This window comes from Mesocricetus auratus, unplaced genomic scaffold (genome assembly GCF_017639785.1).
Source record: "Mesocricetus auratus isolate SY011 unplaced genomic scaffold, BCM_Maur_2.0 Super-Scaffold_15014, whole genome shotgun sequence".
NCBI classification, from domain to species: domain Eukaryota; kingdom Metazoa; phylum Chordata; class Mammalia; order Rodentia; family Cricetidae; genus Mesocricetus; species Mesocricetus auratus.
In genome coordinates, this window is record NW_024429186.1 from 15,754,537 (window position 1) to 15,773,722 (window position 19,186).

General features: G+C 52.5%; 1 protein-coding gene across 1 annotated transcript in view; it reads left to right on the forward strand.

Moving 5' to 3' along the window:
• Window positions 1-19,186, forward strand: part of Asb2 (ankyrin repeat and SOCS box containing 2) — a 37,628-nt gene that overhangs the window by 16,871 nt on the left and 1,571 nt on the right. The window contains exons 3-9 of the mRNA XM_005068370.4: window positions 2,512-2,616; window positions 4,588-4,754; window positions 5,408-5,563; window positions 7,021-7,266; window positions 10,091-10,262; window positions 16,061-16,622; window positions 17,631-17,784. Of these exons, the coding sequence (XP_005068427.1) occupies window positions 2,512-2,616; window positions 4,588-4,754; window positions 5,408-5,563; window positions 7,021-7,266; window positions 10,091-10,262; window positions 16,061-16,622; window positions 17,631-17,784 (1,562 nt within the window). The remainder of the gene's footprint in view (window positions 1-2,511; window positions 2,617-4,587; window positions 4,755-5,407; window positions 5,564-7,020; window positions 7,267-10,090; window positions 10,263-16,060; window positions 16,623-17,630; window positions 17,785-19,186) is intronic.

Genomic DNA, 19,186 nt, shown 5'->3' on the forward strand with positions numbered 1-19,186 from the left:
GGAGAAAGAAAATAGAGGCAAGGGAGATGAAGGCGGCCAGGCCTCCAGCCTGATTTGAGCCTCCTTCTCTTCACCTCTCTCTTAGCCCTCTCCTCTGCACCACAGCCTGGTTTTGCTGAGGGATCCACGGACTCAGAGGCCCTGCCCTGCAAGGTCGGGATTCTTCCCAAGGTCCTCATTACAGTACTTGTACCCCATGAATAACCAGCCCCAGAATGATGTCCCAAATTCCACAGACAGTCCCCTGCCTCAGGGTCCAAGCAGCAAGGTGGGGAGTGCTTGGTACCAAGGTTGACCTGCTAGTAGATGAAAAGGGGTCAAGTATGTTGTCCCTGCAGCCCCAGACAAGACCAGAGTGGAATGGCTTGAAGTATGAATAATAAAAACCCAGAGATAGATATTGGGGTTCAAGCTGAAGATAAGAGAGGCAAAGCAGCCAAGCCACCAGAGAGCTCTTGCCTCTACCAAGACTGGGGCAATCCTGTCCTCAACGTGGCTGCAGGCTAATTGCTGGTCTGAGACCCTCTCCTGTTGATATACCTCTCTAATGCTGGGATTAAAGTCGTGCACCACCACTGCCCAGCTACTGCAGCTAACTAGTATGGCTGCTGGGATTAAAGGATTTATTCAGGTCCACAGTCTCAGAGGCTTCAGTCCATGGCCAGCAGCCCATTATTATAGACCCAAGGCGCAACGGAATATCATGGCGATGGAAACACACGACTTAGGTGGCTGCTTGCCTCATAGTAGCCAGGAAGCAATGCAAGAGAGAGAAAAGAGCTGTACTGGCTAGTTTTCTGTGTCAACTGACACAAGTTAGAGTCATCAGAGAGGGAGGAGCCTCAATTGAGGAAATGCTTCGAGAAGATCCAGCTGTAAGGCATTTCCTCAATGATTTATGGGGAGGGCCCAGCTCATGGTGGGTGGTGTCATCCCTGGGCTGGTAGTCATGGTTTTATAAGAAAGCAGGCTGAGCAAGCCATGAGGAGCAAGCCAGTAAGCAGCTCTGCTCCGTGGCCTCTGCATCAGCTCCTGCCTCCAGGTTCCTGCCCTGTTAAAGTTCCTATTCTGACTTCCTCCAGTGATGGACTATGATCTGCAAGTGTAAGCCGAATAAACCCTTTCCTCCCCAGCTTGATTTTTTGGTCATGGGGTTTCATCACAGCAATAGAAACCCTAACTAAGACAAGGTCCAAGGACCCATTCCTGTCAACTAGATCTCAGGTCCTTATTTCCACTGCCTCCCTACAATGCCATCAGGCCTCATCTCACTTCTGTTGCTATGATAAAAATATTCTGACAAAAGCAACTTATGAGAAAAGGGGGTTCACTACAGCCTACAAGCCCAGGTTCTAATCCAGCACTGGGGGAAGTCACACAGTAGGAGGCCGAGACATCTGGCCACATCACAGCTGTGGTTAAGAGCAGGGAGAAATGAATGCGTTTGTGTGCTTGCTTTTGCCCATCTTGATTTCACTATTATACAGTTTGGGAGCTCTTGCCTAGGTAATGGTGCCTCCCACAGTGGGCTGGAGCCTCACCCGTCAATTTGACTTCATTAAGACAACACCCACAGACGTACCCAGAGACCAAATCAATTTAGGCAATCTCATTAAGATTCTCTTCCCAGGTGAGTCCAGGCTGTGTCAAGTTGACAATTAAAGCTATCTGTCACCAGTCAGTGGATCAAATTCAAGGATGAGAAGAGAGACCTTTTGATTCAACCGCTTCCCAAGTCACAGTGCTGAACACTACTGTTCTGGGGACAAGCCTGTAACACATGAGCTTTTGAGGGACACTGTGCTCTAGAACGAAACAGCTAAGCATTTTACACTGGCTCTTGAGACAGGGACTGCTCTCCTGCCCCTAAACAGGTGGGAGAACTAAAACAGAGAAAATGAGCTTGTCTCCAGGTCACACAGCAAGTAGCATGTAGGTGTGAGTCCCTGTATGATCACCTGTACACACCCTCTTGTGTACCTTCTAGACTGCAGGGTCCCAAGAGGACTATGGGGTACACAGTCCTCTTATGAGAAGCCAGCAAGGTGAGGCGGAGGGCTTCTAGATGGCTTCCCATTTTCTTGCTTGTCCAGGAATCTCTTGTCCAACCTCTCTGAGACCCCCGTGGCCTTTCAGCCTGACTCCTGCCACCAACCACTTCTCACATCCTCCCCAGTGAAGAATGTCACCTTGCTTCATATCTGCACCCTTGTGGTTGGCTGGGGAGGGGGGCGGTGGGGGCGGGGGTGAGGTTAACCTCATTGTTGTCTTATATGGTCATTTAAATCTCTAAGGGCTTCCTCCAAAGGCCAAAAATAATCCAGAGACACAGCAGCTGTGTCCAGCACACAGAGAGGACCGGGCCATCTGCTTTGGTTCAGAGCCCTGTGTCTGTCTGTCACTCAGACTCTCTCCCGGCTCACTCTCCATCCTCCTTCCTGCCTCCAGCATGACCCGTTTCTCCTATGCAGAGTACTTTTCTCTCTTTCACTCCAGTTCTGTCCCCTCCAGGTCCTCTTCGCCTCCTGAGAGTCCACCGTCCCGCGCACCCCTGGGCCTGTTCCAAGGGGTCATGCAGAAATATAGCAGCAGCCTGTTCAAGACCTCCCAGATGGCGTAAGTGACCTGCCCCCCACCTGGCCCCATCAGACTCACACCTCCAACGGGAGCAGCAGGGAAGGGGGCAGACTTGTAGCCCAAGACCCCCTTCTAGCTATGTCTCCTAGATTCCAGTGCTCCCACCGAGCTGGACACAGGACTGATGCCTGATAGGGGTGGCATTCTGTCTGTGCCTAGGACTGACCCCCTAAGGTATCCCCAGAGACTGGGAACTGCGGCTGGAGGAGTTCCCGTGGCATGGAATCTGGGGCTCTAGCGAGCTCACAGGACAAGGAGCTAGGGCTTGGCTTCCACTTCTCTCTCTCCCTGTCTTGTGTGTCTCCTCATGTCTCCTCCAGGGGCTCATCTGTGCACATCTGAATCCCCACCCACACTTTATTTAAGTGCCGGCTGCCAAAGCCCAGAACTAATCAGGGCCAAAGGAGGGGGCTCTGCCTGGGGCACTGAGCTAATGGGACGGTTGGGGGATGGTGCTTTCCCCCTTGTTCTGAACTCCAGAGTGGCAGTTAAAAGCAGGGGAAAAAAAGAGCTCCCCTCGCTGGTACCCCGTTTCTGTGTGGCAGAGAGGCAGCAGCAGCTGGCCGGTTCTCATCCCCTAGTCTCTCCAAACCCTGCAGGCACCACATTATCCTTGGGGCTTTGAGGTTGACACGCAAAAAAGTCTCAGTTCTAATTTCAGTTCAACTGCCCACCCCCGCGTGTGTGCCCAAGTCTCCCTTTCCTGCAAGGCAGGATTGGGAAGGACAAAGCCCCATCCAGCTTGCTACTGGTCCTTGGTAACTTAACATGCCTTGCAACCTCTCCCTCTTTAGGGCGGGGACTTTGTCTGAGCTTGTGTGGAATCTCTCTGTGTGTGACACTGGGGGCACTGGGGTCTGTGAGCCCCAGCTGGAGAGCCGCACTCCAGTTGGTGGGTCAGAGAGCAAGCATTACATAGTGGGAACCTCCCTTACCAAGGCCACAGGACCAGCCAGCCTACCTTCCACCTCAGCAGTGGCCACATACCCCATGGGGCCCTCTCAGACTGATGGGCGTCGATCTGGCTGCTCCTGAGTGGAACTCAAGCAGGTGGCTGTGATGGTTGGTGTTGATGGACCTCCAGCATCTAGTTGGTCAGTCCCTTGTCCTTGAGTCTCTGGCTTCACCCGTATCTGCTATTAATAACCCAGAGCCTGAGTGGCAGGAGGAAGTGTCGCATGCTGGAGGAAGCAGCTGGGAGGGTCTGGGTGCTGGTCCTAGAGACTCACCCTGAGCCCATCATTGCCCTTGATCCCAGGATCCTAAATAGTCATGGTCCCTACTGACTCAGTAAGGGAAGAGATTTCAGCAAACAGGCGGGCGAGCGAGGGAACGGATAAATGAACAAATTGCCTTCAATGAGCCAAACAAAGATGCTCCTCACTCTAGCCTTGAAATCTTTTGACAATTAGAAGTTTAAAGTTGTGAAGGTTTCTAATTTATTAATGCTTCAAGTATTGCCATTTTGCAGCAGCTGGGAGAAGGGATAATGGATTCGATGGGGAGATGGGAAGGATGGGGTGACGGTGAAGGGAGGGACCTTGGCAGGTCCATGCCTCTGGGAGCTCTTGCAATCATTCAGCCCTGTAGGTAGCTGTGCTTGATACAATCTACAGGGCCCTCTTTGGGAAAGGCTCCTCGTTACTGCAGATGCCTCCACAGTTGTTAGCCATTGTCAGGACTCTGTGCCCAAGTCCCCTTGGTAGAAATAGTCTGGGTGTAACATTAGTTTCAGTCACAGAAAGCCACAGGACTGCATAGGACCCATTCCAATTCCCTTGCTCCACTGAGCCAGAGGGTGGAAGCACTGGTCTCAGAACCAACTGGATACCCAAGTAGGAGGGACTCCAGAGCAGGCACTGGCTCCTGCCCTCCAGCTGGTCCCATTTGCCCTCAGGACACAGGCCACCTGGCCCTGCCTCTGCCTACAGCTGCCACTTGCTCCCACAGGGCTATGGATCCTGTGCTGAAGGCCATCAAGGAAGGGGATGAAGAAGCCTTGAAGGCCATGATCCAGGATGGGAAGAATCTTGCAGAGCCCAACAAGGAGGGCTGGCTGCCCCTGCATGAGGCTGCCTACTACGGCCAGCTGGGCTGTCTGAAGGTCCTGCAGCAAGGTGAGGGCCAACCCTGAAGAGCCAGCAGGGACACAGGGCTCTCCCTTGGTGTGGGGGTTAGGCCACACATACACAGTTAAATCACTGTGTTGGGGGAGTGCTCCTGCTGAAGCCTCTGCATGACTTTCAGACAGGAAAACCTAATTCCTAGAAAAGGAACAGGGAAGAGCAGAGTTCTGGGACAGCCACTGCCAACTTGTTCCAGAATGTTCCAGGGGATGATTTGGTGTGGAAAGAACCACAACTGTGCCTGTGCACTGCCAAGGCTGTCCCCACCAACTGTGGGACCCAGGCCAGTTCCGCCTCATCCCCAAATCCTGTCTTCCTGTTAGGACAGATTAGAATTAATGATACCAACAGGCAGGTATTGCCTTGACCATTGAATGGTCCCAACTCTCACCAGCCTCGCTGGGAGAAAAGTCACACCAGACATGAACATGCTAGCAGTAACTAAAAAGGCAAAGGAAAAAATAAGAGACTCAGAGCTAGGGGCTCAACCTGGTGAGGCTTCCCAGAGGAGGTGGCATCTAGTTGCATTTTGAAGGCCATCTGGGCTTGATAGATTTCAGAAGAAGCGGTTCCACACTCCTGCTCAGAACTGTGTGGGTAGTGTGGCTACCTTCCTTCTTCACAAATCTCCCTCTCTTCCCCAGCCTACCCAGGGACCATTGACCAGCGTACACTACAAGAGGAGACAGCGCTGTATCTGGCCACATGCAGGGAACACCTGGACTGCCTCCTGTCGCTGCTCCAGGCCGGGGCAGAGCCCGACATCTCTAACAAATCCAGGGAGACTCCACTTTACAAAGGTAAGTCCCTAGGCTGGGCTTCTCATGGACCAGGAAGCCCAGAAGCCAAATGGGCAGCTTACAGACTGCTCTCAGGATTATACAGTTCTGAGGGGTCCATTATACAGAGGCTAGTACCCCTCCAAGATGCATGGGATCGTGTTAATCCGATCTTGCATTTACACATGGGATCATCCAGTATTTCCCATGTGTCCTTCCCCAGGTCAGCATGCTGAGGGACACTGAAGCCTTGGGATGGAAACATATGATATATGTCTGTGTGCTACACCAGGCATGAGCACGTACTCAGACCACAAGCATGCAGAGCTTGGCAAGAGTTGGGGTTGGGGGTGTGTGGAGGGGGTGCCTGAGTTGAGCCTCATCAGGAAGGGGTTAACCAGCTGGCCAAACTTCTGGGACAGCATGGGCAAAGGCCAGAAGGTAGGAGAGGGAGTGCACACTTCTGCTGTGTTTATGTAAGCAGAACTAGCTCAGGACTAGCTCAAAGGTATGCCCTGACTGCACTAGCCAGGCTCAGTGTCAGTAGACAGAGAATCCATCACAAGACCTGGCACCTATTGAGGGCTTGTGTGCTGGGCGAGGCACTTTCCCTAAGCCCCACATTCATCTCCACACCCGGCAAGCATCGCTAGTGCCTCCATTTTATAGGTAGGGACCAAAGGCAGAACTCCTGTGGGTTTGGCATCCAGCACATGTAATATTCTGTAGGGAGTGAGGACCAGAGAGAGCAGGGACCTGAAACCGGCATGGAAGTGTCTTCTATGGGACCCTTGGCAGTTACCTGGGACTTCAGCTGTCCCAAAGAGAACTGTAGAAAGTGGGCTAAATACTAGTAGCTTGGTCCTATCATGTGCCAAAGCCCCCAGCTCCTGTGTCCTGTGTATAGCCTCCTGTGATCCCCCCAGTCTCTTCCAGGAAGGCTCTGCTTATGATGTGGAGAGCTGAGATCCCTTGAAACTCCATAGGCAGCTGCTCCCCCTCCCCAGAGAGGCTTGTAGAGCAGCTAATCGGCTTATAATCCTTGGTCACTCCAATGCCCTCTATAGCTCCCAGGTGAGAACTACGGGTCAGAGCCAAGGTCACACTCAGGGTCTTTTGACAGAGGAAGCTGAATGGGAGGCTTGAGGAGGATGAGAACGCCGGGTTATACTCAGAAGATAATGTTAACCCAAGTTGAAGAGCATTTTTGCTGTCTAGATTCTTTCAGCCCTAGTGTCTGACATAACATTGAAAAGGATAATTAATTATGGGCACTCTAGAATATTCTAGGGGACAGAGTCTCTGGGTTTGAATCCCAGTTCTGACCTTTACTCTCTGTGTGGCCCTGAGTAAGTCACTTACCCTCTCTGCTTTACCCTCCTCATTTACGGATGTAGGTATTGAAGTTACATTCTTCAAGGTAGTCGGGAGGAGTTAAACCAGGGCCTCACTGACTATCTGTCTTCTGCCTGATCCAGCCTGTGAGCGGAAGAATGCAGAGGCGGTGAGGATATTGGTGCGATACAATGCAGACACCAACCACCGCTGCAATCGGGGCTGGACTGCACTGCATGAGTCTGTCTCCCGCAATGACCTGGAGGTCATGGAGATCCTGGTGAGCGGCGGGGCCAAGGTGGAGGCCAAGAATGTCTACAGTATCACCCCCTTGTTTGTGGCTGCCCAGAGCGGGCAGCTGGAGGCCCTGAGGTTCCTGGCCAAGCATGGTGAGTTATCACGGGGTACCGCTGGAGAGGACCTCGGAGGTCAGCTGGGAAGGAAAACTGTGTGACGGGTCATCTTGTGGGCATCCTCTGATCCAGGGCCTTGCAGGGCTGTGTAGAGGATCCTGAGGCTGTGTTTAGGCTCAGTAGAGCTGCTGTGAGGAGATGCTGGTGTGCTCGCTGTTACACACAAGCCTTGTACCATCTCTGGTCCAGAGTAACATCCTCCTTTCACAAAAGAGGAATCTGAGGCCTGGAAAGAGGAAGTGACTTATCTACAGAATTAGCTGTAGAGCTATCTAGATTCTTGGACTCTTGATGCCCCAACCACTATTCTTTCTGCTACGTCACACTGTGGGGCCAGAAGACCTCGGATGTAGATCATATCCTTGTTTTGCAAGTGATTAAAACAAAGAACCAAGGTGGGAAAGTGATTTGGCCAAGATCACACAGTAAGTTAGTGATAAACGTGGGTGTCTAAACCCAGGTCTCTGCCCTAATTTCCCATGAAAAACCTTAACTGGAGAAACTAAAACAGTACTGTTTGTGCCATGATGTCCCAGTAGCAAAGACCGCAAGACCACGCCTGAAAATCTTTGTATTTTGACCACTCTCCCAAGATCCCTGGGATTTCTTTTCATTCGCAATGGAAGGAAGGTCCCCTTTGAACACTGGAGAGGTTGTGGCTATGCAGATCTTGGAGCTGTGCCACAAGAAATTGGTGAGCACCTTCCGTGTGTCAGACCTCCTGCTAAGCATGGACCTGTGATGGACAGGGTGTGAGCTGGGCATTGTTTTAGCACCACTATATACACAAGGAGACTGAGGCTCCAAAGGCTAAGTGATAGCTCATAATGAGGGCTTGGACTCCAACTTGTGTTTGCATATGGCTAGCATCTCAGCCTAGAAGAATGACTCTGGGCCTTTGTTGGGACAAGAGGCTACATCCAGAGTGTGTGTCGGGACAGACTGAGGCTCTTAGCCAGGGATAAATCTGCAATGAGAACACAGAGGCCAAGGTAGAGTCCTGGAGCCCAGGCCAGCAGGCCATGCAGAGGGCAACGGCACAGTGGGTGAGGGGGACTCTCCCTCTGCCCCTCTCCAGGCAGCTGTCCTGTCCCCTGCCGACACTGAGACAGAGACTGCTCCCTTCATGGGGGGCTAAAGCCGATTCCTACACAAATATTTTCCCTGTTTGAGCAGATTGATTTGCTGGCAAGTCTAGGCCTGCTGGAGAGCCTGACTCCAAGGCCTCAGAGGCTCGTTGAAGGTACCCCTACTCTCTCTCTCTCTCTGAGGGAAGGGCAGGGCCAGTCTCTGTCCTGAGCTCTGCCCAGACAGCTGGCATAGGTTGCACAACCTCTGAGCCTGGTGCTGTGCTTATATTATCTTCTTTACATCTTTTAGTAACCATGAGAGGGCAGGACCATGATTCCTGGTCAACATGCAGGTAAACTGAGGTTTCTAAAAGCTACCTAGGGCCCCAGAGCTTGGGAGTCATAAAACAAAACTTAAATGGTCTCAGTGGGCCATCAGGGCTTGTGCCCTTCTTTCAGGACCAGAGTGAGTTCCTGCTGTGGAAAATGAAGTTATCAGAAAGGCTGAGGTGAGCAGATAGCTCTGTGAGGGGAGTTGTGGTTGACACAAGTCTTTGATCTCAGCCTTCACAAAACATGTCAGCTCATCTGCTTCTGTAGCACGAAGCCTACTTCCCTTTACAGAGAAATCATGTGCACAGTGGTTCTCTCTCTCACCCCATGAGATGCAGAAGATGTAGAAGACCGAGGTAGAGTCAGGATGCCACCAGGCTTTAGTCCCCTTCCTGCCAGCATGGCTCAGTGATGCCTTGTTTTTTTTTCTTTAAATTTACTTTTACTATCTTTTAAAGTGTGTGTGTGTGTGTGTGTGTGTGTGTGTGTGTGTGTGTGAGTGTGTGAGTGAGTGTAATTACGTACAGAGACCAGAAGAGGGCACGGTTTCCACTGGCGCTGGAGTTATAGGTAGTTGTGGCTACTATAGGAACCCAGTGTCCCCTCTAAATGCATGATCTTCACCACTGAGCCATCTCTCCCATTCCTCAGCGATGCTTATGAGCAGAAAGGAAGCCATATCTCTATTGTTCCTGATAGAGAACAGAACAAATCCAGGGCTGGGATGTGGCTCCATTGGTGGAGTGCTTGCCCAGCGTGCACAAAGTCCATGGCCAATCTCCAGCATCGCATAACCAGTGTGGTGGTGTGTGCCTGTAATCCTAGCGTTCTAGAGTCAGACGCAGGAGGATCAAAAGTTCAAGGTCGCCTATGGCTACATATGGACTTCAAGGCCAGCCTGGGCTCAGACCAATCAACAGAGCCAAAAACCCATCAAATGCAAATTCAGCTAACAAAGCCAGTGGAGTTTTCCTTTGGGAGCTTTGAACTTAGCTGGAGCTGAGGCCACTGTGAGGGTACAGCCTAGGGCCCTGCACAGTGGGGGATGAAAGCCTGGTCTCTACCCTGTGACTGTGTGGGTTCAGGTTTGGCTTCACATCCATGAGGGCATTATCTGGGTTCTCTCAGGTCCTGTGTCCTGGTCTATGATGAAAAGCTTGCCCTAAGGTAAGCTTTGACCTCTCAGAGTTCTATGTGAATTTAGAGAGACAGTGTAGGCCTGGCTCTGTGATAAAGAACTAACTGTAGCTTTGACCTCCCAGGGTTCCTTGCGGATTTAGATAGTGTAGGCATGGCACAGCACACAGCGGTTGTTAGTTCAGAGGTGCTCACCACACAATGGCACTGAATTACGGTGAAATCACTGGTCACTCGTAGCTCTGCTTCTCTCTCCCCAGGAGCAGACATCAACACGCAGGCCAGTGACAGTGCGTCGGCCCTCTATGAGGCCTGCAAGAATGAGCATGGAGACGTCGTGGAGTTTCTTCTCTCACAGGGCGCCGATGCCAATAAAGCCAACAAGGACGGTCTGCTTCCACTCCATGTCGCCGCCAAGAAGGGCAACTACAGGTCAGTCCAGGCATGGCCACCATCTTGCACAGCACAGTTCTCCAGGGATGCCCAACAAAGGCAGGGCGGGGCAGGGCACCTGCTTGAGTCTGTCCTCAAGGACGGGAAGGCCAGAGGCTGTCGGTGTAAAGGATCTCTCCTTGTGGAAGGGCTCAGTGACCACATGTGACAACCACCATGCTAACAAGAGCACACGCTTGTGTGTGGTCTATCACTGCGTTCCATAGCCAACCCATTTAACCCAGCCCATTTAATCCTCTCAAGGGCTTGCTGGGGTGGAGGCCATGGTGACCTCTTTTTCAGATGAGAAGCCTAAGATAAATAGAGGTTGAGTGACTGGTCTACACAGCAAGTAGGTAGCAGGAATTCATCTGCTCCAAATGACCCAGCTAATCCTACTTCGGGAGCAGAGAGGAGTCTGAACTCATGACTTTTGTTGTTGTTGTTGTTGCTGGGGTGGGAGGATTCAGAGATAACCTGCAGGGCAGCCAAGGATGCCTACAACGACGCAGAGGGACCAGTCACTGGGTGCTTCCCTGCCCTTCATGTTCAGCTCAACTTCTCTAGAACAATCTGCAGGAGGGAAGGTGTGCATGCCCCTCCTCCCCTCTCTCTTACAGGCACACACACACACACACACACACACACACACACACACACACACAGGAGCACAGGCGCACACGCACAGACACACACAATGAAAGAGCATACAGACCTAAGCTCCATGGTGGCCCCAGTAGAAAGCACTATTAAGTACCAGAGTGGAATGTGCTGGAGCCAGCCTGTGTTGGCCCGTGCAAGCCCGTTGCAGGCATTGTCCCAGCAAAGTTCACTCCATGGTGTAAGCTTCTCCCTGAAACCGCCAACACTCCACTCATTCAGGGAACAGTTACTTAGAACTCTCCCACACACAGGTGGGAAAGGATGCTTGGCGGGTGGGGTGCTGGCTATCCCTGAGGACAGACACTTTGGTCATTTCTAAAGTGTAGCCTTATTGCCAAGCTGTGGGACTCAAGTCCGCAACGATGGCTCCTTTTACAGTAAAGGAAACTGACACCCAGTAGCTAAGAGCCTTGTGCCTCAGTGGGCCAGCACCCAGGCCTAGGACTTAAGGCTCAGAGGTCAGATACTTTTCCATTATTGGTTGGGTGGTTCCCAACTATAGACCCTGGCAAGTTTCTTTCCATTTTAGACAATTTTCACTACTTTTTAAAGATAGGATTTTTTGTTGTGTTTTGTTTTTTGAGACAGGGTTTCTCAGTAGCAGTTTTGGAGCCTGTCCTGGAACTTGCTCTGTAGGCCAGGCTGGCTTCAAATTCACAGAGATCCGCCTGTCTCCACCTCCCGAGTGCTGGGATTAAAGGTGTGCGCCACCAACTCCTGGCTTAAAGATGATTTTTAAAGTACATCTTTTTTCCTAAAATTGTTTTCAAATGAAACATTCAGCACGGTGGTATAGTGGGCAGATGATTTACAGGTATTAGAGAACCCATGCCATGTACCTGGGTTGACAAACTGGGAAATGCTCTAACTGCTCAGGCTGGCAGAACACATTATGTTTGGCACTGTCAGTAAGGCGGGGCTGTGTGTGGGAAAGAGGGACAAGCACAGAAAGCCAAGCAAAGGCCCGGGAGCCTACACTGTCCCTCGGAGCCCCAGGCTTCCCTGTAAGCCATCCTCACACATAGCCAGTTTCCACGGGGGCTGCCCAGTGAAGGGTTAAACTTGGATCCCCAGCAGCCTCTGCCACCTGGCTGGGCCAGGGCTCAATGCTCATACCCTGGGCATGTGGCATTAGAGGCCCTCCCCATGCTGGCCTCCCACGGGCTGAGCAGGGATTTGATGTGACATTCCATAGGCATTCAGCCACCTGCCAAAACACTGTTTAAGCAGGGCCTGGAGTGCAGTGCCTGGAACCTGAGGATGTTTGCCCAGATGTGTCTGTTCTTCAGCACATGGGATGAGGGGTGCTGGGGCATGGCTTAGTCACCAAGGGGCGCATTTTCTGTCTTCTGTTCCCATTGTGGTACAGGGACCTTATGAACGAAAGACCAAAAGAATGGGTAGACTTTCAAAGACCTGGGGAGCTGGACAAGAATGTGGCCAAGGGACCCGAAAGCAGAGGTTCCTGACCTCAGCTCTGCAGCCCTGATCCAGGTCCCACCTTAGCGCAGTTTATGGCTCTGGGCAGGCCTGGGGCAGAGTGCCAGAGTTTCTACATAGTGACTGAGTGAGATCCATCCAGGGGCTTAGCACCTCTCCTGTAGCCAATAGAAAATACAGGGTTGTATTTTGGAGTTCATGTCTGACCCACCATCGTTAAATACCCTTCTCTTTACATGTGTGTGATGTGTGTGTGATACGCACACATCAGGGCTGACAGCATGGTTCAGTGTGTTGGTAGCAGTGGAGGTTAGCTCCTGTGTGACAGGGTGAATGCTGACAAGGGTCAGGCCACCATGTCCTTTTGACTAAGGTCTCCTCTGACTTGGAGCAGTAGGGCAGGGCTGCTGTCACTGTGCTTGGGCACTGACTTCCAACTGCGTTCTAACTGCTGATCAGACTAAGGCGTGAGGTGTTATCTTAGCCTCCAAAGCAGGCTTGGCAAGCAAGATGGTAGGCTGCGCTTTACAATGTGGGTGCAAACCCACCTTTCTTGGGAGCATGAAGAATAAAGGAGACGAAAAGGCTCAGCTTGTAGGATCATTTCTGATTTAAAGGGGTGACTGTCAAGAGTCCTTTAAAGGGTGCCTGGCACACCGTGAACGCTCGGTGGCATAGTCATGGAGACTTCGAGGGTGAAGTGAGGGCTAGCTGTAGGTGTCGTTGTCATTCAGTGTAATCCGTTGTGGGTGTGGTTTAGAGAGGCCAGTGGCATGCCTGAGATGGCCCAGTATGGATCTGGTCACCATGTCCAACTGTTTCTGAGCCCTGATGCTTCCTTGTTGCCTATGCTGTCCCCTAACACCTATCCGGACAAAGAGAGTTAACTGGAATTGAATGCCTACTCACTGCTCCTGGGGTTAAGGCGAGCTGTCAGCTCTCAGGTCAACACTCATGGTGAGACACACACACACACACACACACACACACACACACACACACACACACACACACGCTTCAGTAGTTAGCACCTTCACTGGGACCCCAGCTCTAGGGCAAGGAGAGTGAGGGTTTCAATACTGAGAGGACCTGGACTGAGGTCCCAGGTCAGAGGCTGCTGAGCAGCCCATGAAGCCTTCCCAGATGCTACTTGGGGCCTCCCGGAAACAGCCCTGGGCTGGGTCTGCTTGGCTTTCCGGAAGAAGCCAGGGAATCCCAGCCTATTTTGGAGTCTACTTCCTGCCCTCCATCCCACAAAATGACCTGGGAGAAAAGAGTCATCTGTGCAATGGGTTGTCCACATGGGCACTCGCCATGATTAGAAGTGGAGACCAAAGCCAGGCATGGTGGCATACTCCTGTGATGTCAGCCCTTGGAAGGGAGAGGCAGGAGGATCAGGAATTCGAGGTCATTCATGCCTATGTATAAGTTTGAGGCCAACCAGGCCCACAGAGACCTAATTAATTAATTAAAAAGAGGTAGGCACCACAGAAAGTCCTGGCCCTGGGTATCCAGCGCCCCGCTCTGCCCTTTATCCAGACACACTTGCTTCCCCGCTCCAGTCTGGGATCTCCATTTCCACCCGTCCATAAAATGGCAGCACTGTCCTTTTCTCCTGCGGAGCTGGCCAGCCCAGCACACCAGCCCTCGGTGCCTCAGTCCTAGAGAAGTAACCAGTGACCTGATGACTCACTGAGTTGCTGACTCGATGCTTCTGGGACTAGGGGCAGGGACTGTCAGAGTTCCCACATTTCTGCCCCTTTCCTGGCCTGGGCAGGGAATCCTGGGAGGCCAGCTGGGGCCTGCAGAGATCCCAGCCCGTGGGCCAGCGGCCCAGCCCGCCCCTGTCCCTGTTCTTTCCCGTGCTTGGGCGCGTCACGGCTGTTACCCTGCATTTGTTGGTCATGGCAGTGGTCCAGGGGCCCCAGCCCTGCCTTTGACCAGCACCTCTGAAGAGGAGGTCAAGCCCCCGGAGCCTGCACAAATAGAAATTAGGAGGCAATTAGCTCCCCTGAGTGTGTGAATCTCCTCCTGAGGTCTCAGAGACAGGTCTTAGCCAAAGCCAGCATCACCATCACCGATGATGACAACAAAGCTACCCTTGGAGAGCCCAGAAGGAGGTTGCTGGCATCCCGGTTCCAGGAAGCCGGAGACCAGGACAGTGCCAGGAGGCACCTGCTTCCCCTCCCCACTCCCCAACATGGCCACCTCCTTAGAGCTCTACAGGGAGGCTTGAGGTCACCTGTCAGCAGGGTTTGGATGAATCAGGGATTGAAATCAGCAGTGTGAACGCTTGTTCTAGAAGGTGGCAGGGATCCAGGGGATGAGAGCCAAGATGAGGGGTCCTGGGGTCAAGAGCTGAGATGAGGGGTCTTGGGGTCGAACCCCTAGAGCTGTTTATTCTATGGCCTCTGGTTTGTCCTTGGTTTTTCTGAGCCACGTCTGTGAAAGAGATAGACACAGCTTGCTCTGGATACCCCATAGGGCTATGGTGAGGGTAAATGGGCCAGGCAAGTTAACACACTGTGAAAATTGCAAAACCCATGACCTATCAGCTGTCACCCTGATGGCTACACCAGAAGTAGGAGAGTAGTTACGGGCATAGCCTAAAGGATCAGACGATCTGAATTCAAATCTCAGTGGCCTCACTTCCAGGCTGTGTGTCCTTCCCCGGGCTTCCTTCCCTGTAAGTTGAAGACTCTTAGGAATACAATCTCAAAGGCCCCCCCCCAGGAGAACTAGGAAGTTTGATAGGTGGAGTGTGGAGATCAGTGCCCGATCCAGCAGTCAGGAGCCAGAGCAGTGGGAGATCCAGCCTTGGCAGTGACTGGCTGAGCTCTTCCTCTCCAAAGGGGCTGGAGGAGCTGGTGCTACACATTCAGGAGAAAAACTGTGAAACGTAGCAGAGGGCAGCGAACCACATGGGCACAGTGGACCAGTGGGTCTGGGGCAGGAGTGGTTGAGACATTTCTCCCTTTCTGGATCCTTCCCTCTGCTCACCATGTCTAGAAGTTCCACCAGGAGAGGGAGCAAATACAATTCGGCCCCAGAGTGCCCCTCTTAGTAAGTTGCCTAACCATTCGAAGTCTCGATTGTTCTCTTCTGCAGAGTGGGGGGGCAACAAGGCATGCTTTATGGGCTCTTGTAATGATAAAACAGGGCCGGGTCTAGGACCAGATTTCAGCACCCAGCCCTATCTACTACTCCTGCAGAATGGTGTGGGCTCTCAACCGGTGTGAAGGGCTTCCTGCCACTTTCTCCAGATTACTGAGAGTCTTTATTATTATGGATAATAATAATATCTTGTCTGCATCTATGTCCATGCACCATGTGTATGATTGGTGCCCGTGGTCACCAGAAGAGGATTTCATGTCCTCTGGAACTGGAGTTGCAAATGGCTGTGGGCTGTCCTGTGGGTTCTGGGAATCAAACTGGGTCCTCTGGAAGATTATCCAGGGTTCTTAACCTCTGAGCCGTCATCTCTCCATCCACAAGCACCCTTTTATTTAAGCGGGAGTGAGTCCACGCTAGATGCTTGAAACCACAGCCCATCTGGCTGAGGTTTTTTCCTTTTTCTGGTTATGTGACTAGGGGGAAAAGGCCAGCTGAGCATGGTTGGCCCCTTGGCGCCCCCTGCTGGCTGGACCATGCACATGCGTGCCGTCTCCTGACCCACACGTGCCTGCCGCCCACAGGATTGTGCAGATGCTGTTGCCGGTGACCAGTCGCACGCGCGTGCGCCGCAGTGGCATCAGCCCCCTGCACCTGGCGGCGGAGCGCAACCACGACGGGGTGCTGGAGGCGCTGCTGGCCGCGCGATTCGACGTAAACGCGCCTCTGGCGCCCGAACGCTCGCGCCTCTACGAGGACCGCCGGAGCTCCGCGCTCTACTTCGCCGTGGTCAACAACAACGTGTACGCCACCGAGCTGCTGCTGCTGGCGGGCGCCGACCCCAACAGCGACGTCATCAGCCCCCTGCTTGTGGCCATTCGCCACGGTTGCCTGCGCACCATGCAGCTGCTGTTGGACCACGGCGCCAACATAGATGCCTACATCGCCACGCACCCCACTGCCTTCCCAGCTACCATCATGTTTGCCATGAAGTGCCTGTCATTGCTAAAGTTCCTCATGGACCTCGGCTGTGATGGCGAGCCCTGCTTCTCTTGCCTGTACGGCAATGGGCCGCACCCACCCGCTCCGAGACCCAGCCGCTTCCACGACGCCCCTGTGGATGACAAGGCACCCAGCGTGGTGCAGGTGCATGGAGGGAGGGGACAGGCGGGTGTCAGAGAAATCAGGGCAGGGTGATAACCGTACTCCGGAAGCAGGTTGGACTAGTGGTTATGGCAGGTGGAGAATGAACCCTGCCTAGAGTAGGGTAAGGGATTGGTTGGGAAGGAGGGAATTCTGCAAAACTCCAGGGTCAGTCACTCGTGGCAAACATTCAGCAGATAGGAAGGGGACAATGGAGCAGACTGCTGTAAAATCGGGGTAGGCTTTAAGACTCAGGACAGCCAGGCAGGTGACAGGTAGGCCTGTCTGTAACCCGGAAGCAAGAGTAGTGAAAGACTGGGGTTAGCCCCGGCTACAGAGTAACTTAAAGGTTATCTGTAACAACTCGGTGAGAGCCTATCGCAAAATAAAAAAGCAAAACAGAGCCCGGAGAGATAGATGGCTCGGCAGTTAAGAGCATGTAAGGCTCTTGCAGAGGACTGGAGTTGGAGTTTCAGCCCACACCATGGGTGATTCAACCACCTGTAACTCCAGTTCAAGGGAATCTCCTACCCCAGCCTGTAGGGACACTCATGCTCATACACATACATCCACATACGTATGCATACAGATAACTAAATATAAACTAACAAACTAACTCTTAAAATAGAGTATAAGAGAGCCAGGGATTTGATCCGTCAGGGAGCACTGAATGATGCAGTAGCTCACTCTCAGTTCAATAATAATAATAATAACAAGTATAGAAATTAAAAGAGCATGGAAAATATACAAAGTAGTTTACGTTCTTAAAAAAACCAACCAACTCCTTGGAGTAGATGTCATATGCACAATTCATAGGCAAGGACATTGAAGCTCAGAGAAGTGAGGGGACCAACCCGACTCATCCATCTTGCATGTTAGGTGGCGGATGCCAGTGCTAAGAGCAGCCATGCTGAGGGGAGGGGCTTATAGAAGGAAACCTGGTCAGATCTTAGACACCCTCCCAGCCACCTCTCTGACATCACCTATAAGAGTGGTGTGCTCCTTTTTTAGTTCTGTGAGTTCCTGTCAGCCCCGGAAGTGAGCCGCTGGGCGGGACCCATCATCGATGTCCTTCTGGACTACGTGGGCAATGTGCAGCTGTGCTCCCGGCTGAAGGAGCACATTGACAGCTTTGAGGACTGGGCCGTCATCAAGGAGAAGGCAGGTAGGACTGTGGCTGCTGATACCAGCATATCCCGTCCCACAGAGTCTCAGATCTCAGGCACTGTGTGATCCATGCCAGCACAGGCTGTGCCTGGCCCTGCTCTGAAGTGCCCCCCCCCCAATCTGCTGGTGGCTTCTGGGTGATAAAGTCTTCTGGCCTCAGAGAGATCATGTCACCTGGGCCAGAGTCACATAGGGAGGTGGTAGCAAGGTAGTAGCAGCCTAGATGCCAGCACAGGCCTGACCACATGTTAGTCACTACTTCACTGTGTTTGAAATAGCTCTGGTAGCCTGAGGGAGCTGCCCGGCACCCAGATCTCATCCAGAGGGCAGCTCCTGACCCTATAGCTTTATGGAGCCTGCATTCCCACTGGGTTTCGGGCATACCAGAGCCAGTGCTCTGAAGGTCACCCACAGTGGCCTGTGTAGGGACACAGGGTGGCTGTGAAGATGTTCTCTCATCCCTGAACAGAGAAATGTGCCAGGCTCGTGGCCCTAACCCCTTCAGCACTCAGATGGTAAAGTCTGGCTAGCTTGGGTCCAGGAGGCTAGACCCTGGTCATTTGTCTGTCAGGCGGGTAACACAGAGACTGACTTGCAGCGGGTCCTAAAGCCACCAATGCTGTTCCCGTCATTGTCCCCCACAGGACCCCAACTCTGATGTACCCAATTCCTCCTTGATCTCACCCACTTCCTTGAGCCCTAATTGCTATAGGATCTTCCCAGGACATAGTCTGGGTGAACAGCTCTCAACTGATGACAAGTCAGTGGGCAGCAGCAGCAGGGGCCAGGTGTCACCTACCTGCCACCCACTCAGTCACTGCTATAGAGAATGTCATAACCCTCCAATAACCCATCAAGTCACAGGCTGCTGCCACCATGGTCCCTGGTCACTAGAGGGTAGAGTGGTCCACACTGAGATGTACTCCCCGTCTATTAGAAAGGGGCCATCTCTCCCAGGGCAGAGAGCTATAATAAGCACTTGTGAATACATGGTATGCGGGTTTGAGGCCTGCCTCGGTTACCTTAAAGTCACCTTTCTCTGGCTAGATCTCTGCCCACTTCTGCACTAGGTGCTCTGAGGTTGATATTGCTCTGTGGAGAAAGCAAGCTAGCCCAGCCCCAGGCTCTCTGTGTCTTGGGCTACCCCTTCCCTCCCCCACAGAAAAGACCCTACCTTCCTAGAGGAAGGCTGAGGCCCTAATGTCAGAAGTATCGGGAACACTGGATGTTTGTCAGAAACCCCGGGGCAGCTTGTGGGCATAAGACTGGGGCTGCCTCCGTGTTGTGTTTTGCTCTCCTCTCTCCTTCACACCCTTCTCACTGTCTTCTTTGCAATGGCCTCTAAGGCTAGGCAGGCCATCTTCCCTGCTGGGAATGCCTTGGTCTCCGTCCATCCCTTA